This window comes from Raphanus sativus, chromosome 9 (genome assembly GCF_000801105.2).
Source record: "Raphanus sativus cultivar WK10039 chromosome 9, ASM80110v3, whole genome shotgun sequence".
Taxonomy (NCBI): domain Eukaryota; kingdom Viridiplantae; phylum Streptophyta; class Magnoliopsida; order Brassicales; family Brassicaceae; genus Raphanus; species Raphanus sativus.
The window spans coordinates 2,512,193-2,525,005 of record NC_079519.1 but is presented as its reverse complement, the minus strand read 5'-3'; the positions used below and the strand labels follow the sequence as shown (position 1 = coordinate 2,525,005).

General features: G+C 30.5%; 1 protein-coding gene across 1 annotated transcript; it reads right to left on the bottom strand.

The window, feature by feature from the left end:
- Positions 1 to 9,654: 9,654 nt before the first annotated feature.
- LOC108832016 (uncharacterized) lies at positions 9,655 to 11,498 on the bottom strand. Its single transcript, XM_018605506.2, has 6 exons — positions 11,195 to 11,498; positions 11,016 to 11,111; positions 10,688 to 10,906; positions 10,376 to 10,472; positions 10,214 to 10,276; positions 9,655 to 10,121 (listed from the first exon to the last, which is right to left on the bottom strand). The coding sequence occupies exons 1-6, from the start codon at positions 11,447 to 11,449 to the stop codon at positions 9,925 to 9,927; spliced, it is 927 nt and encodes a 308-aa protein (XP_018461008.1). The 5' UTR covers positions 11,450 to 11,498; the 3' UTR covers positions 9,655 to 9,924.
- Between the last annotated feature and the right edge of the window lie 1,315 nt (positions 11,499 to 12,813).

Genomic DNA, 12,813 nt, shown 5'->3' with positions numbered 1-12,813 from the left:
TAAATTATATGTATAATTAATAATTATTTATATTGCATAACATAAAATAATAAAGTGAATACTTTGAAAGGACAAAATAATATTCTTTATATCATTGATACATATCTGTAGTATGTTTTCACAAATATAGGAGGAAATTTTTCTTTGAAAAAAAAATGTAGTAGGAAATAATCAATAGTAGGTTTTAGTCAGTTAAAATTAGAAACACAACAATACTCAATTGACAAAAAAATAACACAACAATATGGAAAATTTCCAATATTCAACAAAAGCAATATCTCACACAAGAAAGTCCTTACATTAACCATTTGCATCGTCTGCCAAGCCAACCCCCAAAACGACAAAACCACAATCTAACAACCTACTATGCCAAGCAGTTCAGTATACAAGAAAATTCTTTGATCAGTGACAAGAATACTAGATATTGTTTGGTATAGTAGTTGGGTCAAATGATTGTACCACTTCAATAGGGTTTAAAATTTTAAATAAAAAGTAAATACTATATACTCCCATCCGTTTCAAACTATATGTCGTTCTAGAGGAAATTTTTTGTTTCAAAATAAGTGTCGTTTTTGGTTTTCAATGCAAAATTTATTGACAATATTCTCTTTTTTATTTTTCTATTGGTTGATACATGGTTAGGCGTATTGGTAATAGTGTTTTTATTTTGGAAATATGTAAAATTAAATGTTTTTTTAATCTGTGTGAATAAGATTACAACGACATGTAATATGAAACGGAGGGAGTATATAACTATATAACTGATTTTTATAAAATTTTATATTATTTTAATCCAATTTAATATGAAAATATTTTTTTAAAAATAATATAAAATATAATGAAAATGAAAATAGTTATCTTAGATAAATAATAAAACTAATATGAATTTTAGTGAAATTATTTTAAAATTTGAGAAAACCATGATTATCATTTTTAGAGAATTTAATCAGTTTTATTGGTTTATCTGAATTCGGTTTACGGTACAATTCAGATCCTGTTAGAAAAGCTGACTGGTTCAATCTTCAAAAAACTATAAAATATATACAGAAATTATTTAAAATAATATCATGTCCAAAATTAATATCAAACTACCAACTAAAAACAAACAAGCAAAAAGACAATGAAAAAGATCACCTACCAAATAAAAAAGTTTTTAAAAACACAAGAATGTTTTAACAACCATTTAGATCATATTCTAACTGTAAACAAGAATGTCTTAACAATCATTTAGATCAGATTCGTCTAGCTCTAAAACAAGAATGTCCTAATAACACCTTCAAGTTTCACCATTTAGATCATATGTGAATTCAGTAAACAGACAACAACTAACCTCTGAATAATCAATTGTTAGGTTCGGGTTAGTGTTCTTTGGGATATTACTCTCCAAATTACATGACGACACAATTATACAATGATAGTTTACGAATAAATATTATATGATTAGACCAATATTCTGCGTAAAGCGCCGATAAACAATTAGCAATTTTTATCACATATTTGTCACATAGCAACCAAAATATATAATTAAATTATTATATCAAAAATGTTGAAATACACACCACTAGTTTGGCATAAACGAATAATAGGTAATGGCTCAACAGACAACAAGTGGCGTTTTGCAATTCTCAAAAAAAAGTGACGTTTTGAAGAGAATGACTAGTTTGTGGGTTGTGGCTCGCCCTACGAGGGAAAACTACATTTTAATTGTGTGGCTCCGTCTGCTATCAAGTGGCGTCCACTTGACATGTTTGGGTCTATGTGCACAGAGAAAAAATTATTCAAAATAAGAATTTTATATCTTAAACTGTAGACTTAGTCGTGAAATATTTGTCTGAAAAAAAACACATAGGCTAGGCTTGTGGGTAGGGTTCACCTTAAGTGTCAGTGGGAACGATTAATATTTAAAATCTTATCTTTTTTTTGAACAACTTAAAATCTTGGAAAATGTGGATGCACATACATAGTAGGATTTAAACTAAGCATTTTGACACGTGGACCGAGTTAAGTCGGGTGGACCTGGGTTTGTATCAGTTGGGTTTATGGGCCGGGTTTATACTAGTTGGCGAAAATCGGGATAATGGGATGGGCTTTACTCCCATATGGTCTTTTTTAGTTGTGGCCCTTTGAATCTTTGTACTTTGGGTTTTTCTGTTAGGATTTGGCACATGAATAAAGTTTCTAGATGGCAAAAAAAAACAACTAAGTTTTTAACCATAAGAACAATTAGGCTATGATATTTATGTATTAATTGCCATATTACCATTTCTCACTTTTACCTCTTTTTTTAATTCATTTTATAAGTTTAAAATTTTATAATTTGAATTTGTTATATACTTATTAAAAATATAATTTTTTTTTGTATATGATATGTTTTAAATATTGTAAAACTGACATATATTTATAAACTACTCTAATTTTCTTCATAATCTCTATCTCCATATCATGGGTATATGTTCCATACTATTTTAAATTACAGTCTAGTATGATAAATTTCTTTTTTCTCTTCTTTTGCAATTTATATCTCCTTCTCTACCTCCTGATTTTTCTTACTCACTACTTAATCAGTTACACTGTTTTGTTCTCCAATATTGTCGCCACTCATCATCTCTCTCTAATTTTTTTTAGAGAATTTCATATATACAAAGTTTATGGGTGTGTCAAGTATTTCATACCATAATATGTATAGCATAGTCACGTAATATATAAGGGTTTGGGTTTAGAGTTTAGAGTTTAGGATTAGGGTATATGGTTTGGGTATATGGTTTGGGTTTAAGGTTTGGGTTTATGGTATATGGTTTGGGTTTAGCGTTAAGAGTTTGGGTTTAGGGTTTATGGTTTTGGGTTTGGATTTAGGGTATATGGTTTGGGTTTGGGTTTAGGTTTAGGATTTGGGTTTAGGGTATATGGATTTGTGTTTGTTTGTTTGTCTTTGCCTATACTATATGATTTGGGTTAGAGTTTGGGTTTCTCTCTCTCTCTCTCCTTCCCTCTATTTGATATACCTATCATCTTCTACCTATTCGGCATCTATCTTCTTCTATCTATTTGACATCATTCCTCTCATTCTTCTATATCTCTCTCTGTCTCTCTCTCTCTCTATCTCTCTCCCTCTCTCCCTCTCTTTCTCTATTTGACATCTCCATCATCTTTTATCTATTTGGCATCTGATCTTCTTCTATCTATTTGACATCCTCCCTCTCTCTCCCCTCTATCCGTCTTTCTCTCTCTCTTTCCATCGTGTAAACTATTCTAATTTTCTTCATAATCCCTATCCCCATATCATGCGTCATATGTTCCATACTATTTTAAACTACAGTATAGTATGATACATTTCTTTTTGTTTTCTTTTGCAATTTGTATCTTCTTCTCTGCCTCCTGATTCTTCTTACTCACTACTTGGTTAGTTACACTCATCATCCTCTCTCTAAGGAAATTTTAGAAAATTTCATATATACAAAGTTTGTGGGTGTGTCGAGTATTCCATACCATAATATGTATAGCATAGTCACGTAATAGATAAGGGTTTGGGTTTAGGGTTTAGGATTAGGGTTTGGGTTTATGATTAGGGTTTGGGTTTAGGGTATATGGTTTGGGTATAGGGTATATAGTTTGGATTTAGGGTTCAGAGTTTAGGTTTAGGTTTATGGTTTAGGGTTTGTGTTTAGGGTATATGATTTGGGTTTAGGTATAGGATTTGTGTTTAGGGTTTAGGGATTTGTGTTTGTTTGTTTGTCTCTCTCTCTCTCTCTCTCTCTTATTAAATATTATGTTTATCTATACTATTAAAGTACAAGCATGTTTTGGATTTTTACTCTTTTTACCCCTACCGAAGAACATTTCCTTTGTATTCATTAAGGATATTCTGGACATTCTGCGCCAGTTTCTTCTTAATTATGTTTTGGTTTGTCATTAATCACCGGTTTCCTAATTTAATTTCGGCCTGCGATTATTTCTTTATTTGATACTGCATCGATTATTTCCATGTTTGATACTGTTATTAACCACCGGTTTTCTAATTCTAAAATTATTAATTTTGACAACAATCATTATCATTTAGAAATATTTTGAAAAATATAAATATATTTTAAACAAATTTCCAACTTATGATTACCGAATTTGTCTTATCATTAGAAAAAAATCACAATATTAAAAATACCGGGTTACAAACCGGTAATTCGTTCAACTATAGGTCCGAGTCGGGTTTCAAAACACCGATCAAAACTATAAAACTGTTATATTGATTTATATTTAAAATATCTAATTCAAAATTAAAAACCTAAAAATACATGTACAATATAGTTTTAACCGAACATAAATCCGGATATAAAACACATATATGAGACGGGTTATATAAATGCATATACAAGACGGATTATATAAATGTGATTATATAAAATTTTCACCAAACATAAACCCGCGCTTTGAAAGCGCGGGTCAAAATCTAGTTTCTATTAAACACCACAAATAAATAATATTCAGCAAAATAAAATTTTCTCTATTGTTTGATTTCTATTTGAGATATCTATTCTATATAGACAATATATATATAATAGTATATAATGTTGCGTGTGATACACAAACGCTCACGCGCTGCAAAGGACTTCAGTGTCTATTTATGGAATGAAAAGACAAAAATCCCAAGACATAACTATATTCTTTATTGATTGGTCTCTTATGAATATACAGCAAAATCACCCTAAAATCTTATCTAAAATTTTATAAAGAGTCGAAATCATTATTATAAAGATGAATTTGTAACTGAATATTTCTCGTTACTCAGAAATGAGTTCTACGGATCATTATTTATACAGAAGTGGTTTAAGCAAAAGAAAAGGCTCTAAACCATACTAAACTAGTGGTACCTAAGACAGATTTTATCAGCGGCGAATCTAAATAAAAAATTTAGTGGGGGCATAAAATAGATAAAAGGTAAGTGAAGGTGGAGGAGGGGATTTGAACCTCGGTCTAAGGGGGACATACACATAATAGAAACCAACCATGCTACAGAAACTTGCTATATCTGAAACAAAACAAAAAAACTATTTTTACATTATTGTTGGGCAATTGCCTCCTCCTTAATGGACGTAGATTCGCCACTGGATTTTATTAGACACATAGTTGTCCCCATTGATAGTTGGAAGGGATCCTTAGTAATATATAAGATAGATAGACCACTCTCCACTAATCACCAATTGATTTTAAGTGTGAAGCCCATCTAGCTTAACATGGTATCAGAGCCCGATCCACGCAGCCAACCCGATCCACATCGATCTGGCCCAAAGTTGACCCATTGATCTTTACCCAAACATTCCGAGATTGACGCTCAAAGAGCCATCATCTCGAAAGGGCGTAATTGTCCCACATCGATAGTTGAAAGGGATCTTTAGTAATATATAAGATAGATGGACCATTCTACTTATCACCAATTAGTTTTAAGTGTAAAACCCATCTAACTTAACAGATTTATCAATCAGATACATAATATCAATATGCCTTGATCCGATTAAAGTGGACGTCCAATGGAGTGAAAGAAACCCAGATGTAATGCCTTATCATCATGTTGATTGGAGCTAGAGACATGAAACAACATCAAAAACCCCGGTTCTAGCCAAATTAAACTCTATATGTGCTTAGTGTGCTTGTGAGTTGTAAATGACCGGGTTCGAAGCAATATGATTAACAGATTTCCAAGTGATAACTCTATAGATATACACAATAACCAATTATAGAATAATATATATATATATATATATATATATGTGTGTGTGTGTTTTTACCAGTTTCTATGTTTGAATCAAAGTCTGTGTTTTAAGATCTTTTAATATTTTTATCAAATCTTTACAGGGTTTAGAATCTACTTAGAAACAAAAATTGGAATTAACTTTGCATATATATCATAAGTTTTGCAGTTAATTGCAATACATCACACTGATGGATGAAACTCAAATTTTGACACAAGATGAATAATTGAGTTAAATTTTCAATGCTATCCGTTTGAAGTCGATTCATCGGTTAGAAAAATGTTATGCGTGTTTTACTTAAAATTAATACGTCTACTGGTTCAATATTAGAAAAATAGAAAAAAAAATTTGGTAATGCTTTAATTTTGTCTAAAATTCAATTATAACATATTTCTTAACTATATCTACTGTTTGAGACATTCTTTAGTCTTAATATTATTTTATATTAATATTTCCTGTTTATATTATTAAATCAGTATTTGGATCCTAAACATTAGTGTGGGATGAACAGCACTCGTGAGATAGTCAAAAGGATTTTGATGCAAACCCTTCTCCTCAACAGACGCACAAAGTCTTTGAGAATATGCAAGAGTCTTTCCAATCCAACTGCAAAATAGAGTAAATTATGCAATTGAGTTGAAGATGCTATAACATGTTTATAATCTTTTGTTCAGACTTAGATTATTTTTAGTGTATTTGTATTTGTTTTAAACTTAGATTATTTCTAGTGTATTTATTCAAAAAGAAAATAAATAATTTTAAAACAAAAGTAAAATTTACTTAACATATTTTAAAATAAAAAATTGACAAAAAATAAAATAAAATGCTATTCATTTCTCTAAATATAAAAATAGTAATCTTACTCTAAATATTTTAATTAAAACAAATCTAAATATGGATTTAAGATGCTATTAAGAAGTCCACATCATATCTTCTGAAAGCAGTGAAAAGCCATGCTTTTATTTTATTTAACCTAACGTGTACCCCTTAATCTCTTTATTTTTGAAAATGACATTTCTTTTGGATTTTCTTTTGTGTAGTCTCTAATTATAGATATTCCTACTCGCAAGAGAGGTCAAGTATTTACGTGCCATATATAGTAGTCAAACAATAATAACAACAGTAATCGTACGAGAACTGACGTATAACCGGCGAGTTACCTATAGGTTGTTTTAGGATAAAGCCTCATTATAATTTATTTCTTTGAGAAATAATTATATAATTTTCCTGAGTTCGATTTCCACAGCTGAATCTAACTAATAACAGCCCTATAACTTTTTTATAATTTTAGAAGTTTTGGATTGAAATCCTTAATTTTTTTTGGATCAGAACAAAGACTCTTTTTTAAATTTCCGTTTTGCAGTTCGGTGAGACTCGAACTTAGTATTCTGATCCATTTTTTTCTTCAAATAGAATAAAAGAGATTATATAGTAAAAGTGATTCAATCATATTCTATTTTTTACTTTTAGTGGAGTAATGAATAAAATAAACTATTCTATTTATAGAGTAAACTCTTTTATTGAGTGAGATATGAAATTTGATTTGAGTATTTTTTTTTTTTCATATTCTATTTCATTCAAATTTAGAATAAAAAAATAGAGCGAAGTCGAAGATATATTAAGTGTTAGAATTTAAGATGAAAAATATCATTTGTTAAATTTAAGCTCTCTCTCTCTCTCACACTCTCTCTCTCTCTCTCTCTCTAAACTCTTTGATTGCACCCAGTAATAGGGGTAGGCAAAATATCCGTAAAATTTGATTCGATCTGTTATAGTTTTGATTTGATCCGAAAATCAGGATATCAGTAACTCTACAAATCAAAGCAAATACTAAAATTCAATATCTGTCAAATAAGAAGCAAATCGCAAATACTCATTTAAAAAAAAATGAATATCCGATCTGATCCGTAATGTACATATACATATATATGTTAGATATGAAATTATATATAATTTAATATTTCTATACAGATTTTTAGTTATTTTATCCACTAAATTAATTATTTGGTCACTAAATTTTTAAAAGTACCTAGTTTTAAAATAATTTGTAATGAATTTTATATTAAAAATTTTCCTTTCTTTTAATTTATTTGAAAAAATAATATTTTTAATTATTTTTTACCGTATCAACGGATCATATCGGATATCCGGTAAAATATAGTGATTTTTCCGGATATCCGTAACACCAATATCCGAAACATTACGGAGCAGATCAGATTGAAAAATGATTATTCGTAAAAAACGGATCGGATCACGGATATCCTTAAAAAATCGGATATCCGCTCCGTGTCCACCTCTACTCATGAGCCGATCTAGGTGGACAAAAGGTGTGGTACATCAGCCAAATTTTTGTTTCCTTCTTTAGCAATTTGTCTAAAATTTATATATACTCTTAGCTTAAATTTTTGTTGCACTAGGGCCTCATACTAAATCATTTTTCATCCACCCCTGATTGGACTAATTTGCTTTACAAATGACGAGCATAAAAATATAATTTAAACAGAATTGGCGACTCAGAGTAACTGGATGCAAAAACTTTAACGACTTCATCAGATACCCGAAACATTCCTAGAATTCACTAGAATGAAAATCTCGAAATTTGTCAAACTAAAATTTTCTTATATTTTCAGTGCTTTTTGCAGTTTCTTTAGATAGAAAATGAATTAATAAAATCCAACCACTACACCACAAATATTTAAAGAGGTTTAAGACAATTACGTCAAATTAGCTAAATGCGAAGCGTTTCTGGTGTTTTTATTGGAGACTTGCGTTACAAGTTATAACAAGGAGTTTGATAATATAGCCTCAGAGTTCCGAAAACAGATAATCAACTTGCATTAAACCCAAACTGAACAATATATTTTGGTAAATCAGCTCGTGAATTTTTTTTCTGAGCTCATTAATCTTTATATTACCTTAAGTCATACTTGCTCAATCACTTGTACTTAACTCCAGCAGTCCATACCGTAAGAAGTGGGGGTTAGGGGGTTTTGATGGACTGCTGAATATAATGCATATCTAGTCTCTTAGGTTCAGTGTGAGTAATTATCTTGGCAGTAATTATCTTAGATATAGTAATTGGAGTTACTAGAGAGGAAATATTATAAAGTTTCATTTCTGATAATTAGCTACGCTCATCAGATCTTTTTTCTAAAAAATATTAATGCCCAAAAAATTCGATAACAGAATAAAATACTTTTGAAACACACATCTTCACTCAATAAAACACATACTTTATTCAATAATTATATATCTTAATATAAGGTCAGAAACCATTAAAACACATCTTATCAACTTTCATGGACAACCTTTTTTGTTGTCTTGAAACGAAAAGAAAAAAACATAAATCTGTAGCACAAGAAAGAGAATTTAAATACGTAAGAACCTACATGTTATTTACAACGATGTATTGACCAGTGAATAAGGTGACAAGTGGAGGGTTGCCATTGCTAAATTAAAAATCTCAATTGTTCATAATCGAAACAAAGACTAAGAGTGAAGAAGATGAATACATAGTTCGGTCCAGATGTGTAAGTCTCTTTATGCAACGTCTATTTCAAAAGCTTCATATGTCATTGCTAAATTAAAAACCTCGATTGCTCATAATCAAAACAAAGAATAAGAGTATAGAATATGAAGATATAGTTACGTCCACATGTGTAAATTGTAATCTCTTTATGCAACGTTTCTTTTCGAAGATTTCATATGTATTGACTAGTGAAGAAGGTGAAATGTCTTCCAAAATTTGGAAGCATTAATTGCCAAAATGTTTTTGTGATACATAAATTTTATATTTATTCAAAAAAAAGTGAAATGGAGGGTTGCCATTGCTAAGTTTAAGATCTCAATTACTCATAATCAAAACAAAGGATAAGAGCGAAGAAGCCCAACGTCTCTTTCGAAGATTTCAAAGTTGATTAATTACCCTTTTTGATTAGTACTAGAAGACAGAGTTCCAAACTTTCTGATAATTTTACATTATTTTCTGCTTATATAGCATTATTCAGTTACAAACACTAGATCATAAACGCTCAGACTCAATCCATTGAGTCGACAGTTTAGGATCAAAAACAGATATAGAGAAACAGAGTTGAAAACGTTGATATTTTCAAACGTGAAAGAAAGCCTTGTGTTCAGTCCAAAGATGAGCTGCTGAGTTCAGATACTTCCCAGCTTTTTTTTTTTAATTATATGCAACTCCATAAAGATGAGGGCTTAAGTGGTAAAAGGCAGAAAGAGAGACCTTGTTGATATCTACACCACCATTGAACCCAGCTTCTAAAAGATAGTCTTCTGTATTCCTAGTTAAATGACATCCGTCGGCTACAACTTGTTGTAATGGATCCAAAACATTCTGCACCATCCTTAGAAATGTTCCATCTGCTCATCCCAAAAAAAAAAAGAGTTCTGGATTATGTCATTTTTATGGGTTAAGGGATTCTGATGGCTTCCTTATGAGTCGAAAGCGATACCTTCTGCTGCAACATGTTCCACAAAGAGGTAAAGCCCTCCTGGTTTTAGGATCCGCTTTATCTCTGTACATGTACCAAACTATTTGGTGAGTATTGCTTTCTTTTGTTCTGACATCTGAAGTAAGATGTTCGATTTGAATTTGAAGGGACTAAAACAATTACCTTTGAGTGTTTGAGGGATATCCGAGACAGAACACATCACGAGACTTCCCACAACTGCATCCACTGAGGCATCTTCTAATGGCATAGATTCTGCGACCTAGTGATTTTAACAAGAACATCAGAGGGGATGCAAAGAAAGAACTAAAAATATATAAATAAGGGGTTGTAAATAATTAATCCACACAATCAAATATACAAACCCTAAAATGGAATATTTGCCTCAATCAAGTTTTGTTTTTTATATTTTATATTTTATATTTTTTCCTGTTTGATTTGAGTTTGTTCACAACAAAATATAAAGAAGGCCATTACCGCGTGAATGAACTTGAAGTTTTCGGATTTCACTCCTGCTTCTATAGCGGATTTGCGTGCGTGACTTTCCATCTTAGGGTTTGGATCAACACCAAGAACAGAGACGTTTGGAATATTGTTATAGTACTTGATGTTCGGACCAGCTCCAATACCAATCTCCAAAACAGTTTCTGCTTTTCCCACCAAATTTGCAAAGAGTTTCTTCTTGTAAACAGCAATCTGACAAAAGAAGAAGCATGGAACGTAAGAAACAAAGAATGAATAACCAAAAAAAAGAAAGAAAGAAAGAAAGAATACATGCGACATGCGACCTCATGAAGTCACTAACCTCTTTCTCATATCTTTCCATCCCTGCACTCCTAAAATAACCATAGAGCTCAAAATACCAGTCAGGCTTAGGAGGACGCAATTGGTTCAATACTTCCTGATATAAATGAAAACATAAATAATTAGATGAAAAAGGTAATCCTCTTCTATAATTTAGCAGCAAAGTTCACTACGACCGACCGTTGAGTTAGGAGCAGTGGGTGGAGCTGTGGATGGAGCAGCGTAGGAAGGAGAGATTGGAAGAAACGGCGTCGTGGCTTCTCCTAGGAAATGCTTTCTTCCGCACGTACATAAGCTGAAACCATGCGAGGCTGGAGGATCCGTATTAATAAGACTCTTCTGCATTTTGATGACAGAACCTCTAACTCTTGTTCTTCGAGCCGAATCTATGGTCACCGGGAGCATTGAGGAAGGTGTGAAATTAAGGATCGCCATCGCTATTTCTCAAACTACTCGTTTCAATTTGATTCTCTAATGTTTTCATTGTACAGCATAACGTATTTATAACCGTCTTTCCAAAGCAATCTTTGTTTGTGCATAATAATTGTACAGAGCATCTTTATTTCTGAGTACGACGCGTGATCAATTATCTTTTATTATTATTATTATTATTATTGTTATTATTATTATCAATTAATCATTTTTAAAAGACAGATACACATTCACATTAAGTCAAATTTCCATTATAACTACTGTTCGATGTTTACTGGCATTCATTACGCAAGTCTTTCCCTTTGTTATTGATTTTGTGCGAACCCCCCACCCCCTCCATAGCTTTTTTTTTTTTTGAGAAAGACACCCCCTCCATAGTTTTCACTAATATTATACAGCACGTTCTTTTTCAAAAAAAAAAAATTATACAGAACGTTAAAAACCAAACAAATTTATAAGATATTTGGTGGACTGTCCAAATCCAAGGAACTAATACAATTTATATAGTAAAACATACATAGACTATACATATGTACAGTCTATGTATATTATTTAATGAAACTCTTTACTCAATTTGTATGGCAACTGCATACGTATGTATAATAATTTGTAGACAATACATATGTATCATATGACAGATATTCAACCAAATATAAAAATTGATTAAAATATGTGTAGATATTTTTCATACTATATATGAAAATTATATTATAGTATTAAATAAATGTGTTGTTAAATAGTTATAAATTTCAAGTGTAAATTTCATCAATAAAAATAAATTCTGAAAAACGAGAAAGGTATCCTTTAGTTGCTTGTAGTAAATTTAATTCTTCTTATTTTTAATATTTTATTATTGTTATCAATTATTCTTTATTATTATTTGATGTAAATAGTGTATTAAAGATGATTTAATATGTAGTGAATGATTACTATATAATTAATTAGTCAAAAATTCATAATAAACTGCATTAATATTTTTATACAGTTAACCCGGTCGATCCTTCATTAGTATATGCCATAAATTTTACTTCATTAATATGCATTTTAAAATCATTAATGATGTAAAATTATATTATAAAATTATAGTGTATGTTTTTAAATTACAGTATATGTTTTCTATTGTTATTATACACTAGTCAATAAATTATACAGAAAATATATAAATTTTTTGATGTAGGAAAGCCTTTTAAAAAAAAAAAAAATTTGATGTAGGAAATTTTTAAAATTGGACGAATATGCCAATTGATCGTTTCAGTATGATTCTCGTGTCATTTGTAATCGTCATGGCACTGCCTAGTGCCTACTGTGTTTCCAAAGAGGCAATGAACTCAGCCTCTACTTTATAAATAAAAGTTTTTTTTTTTTTG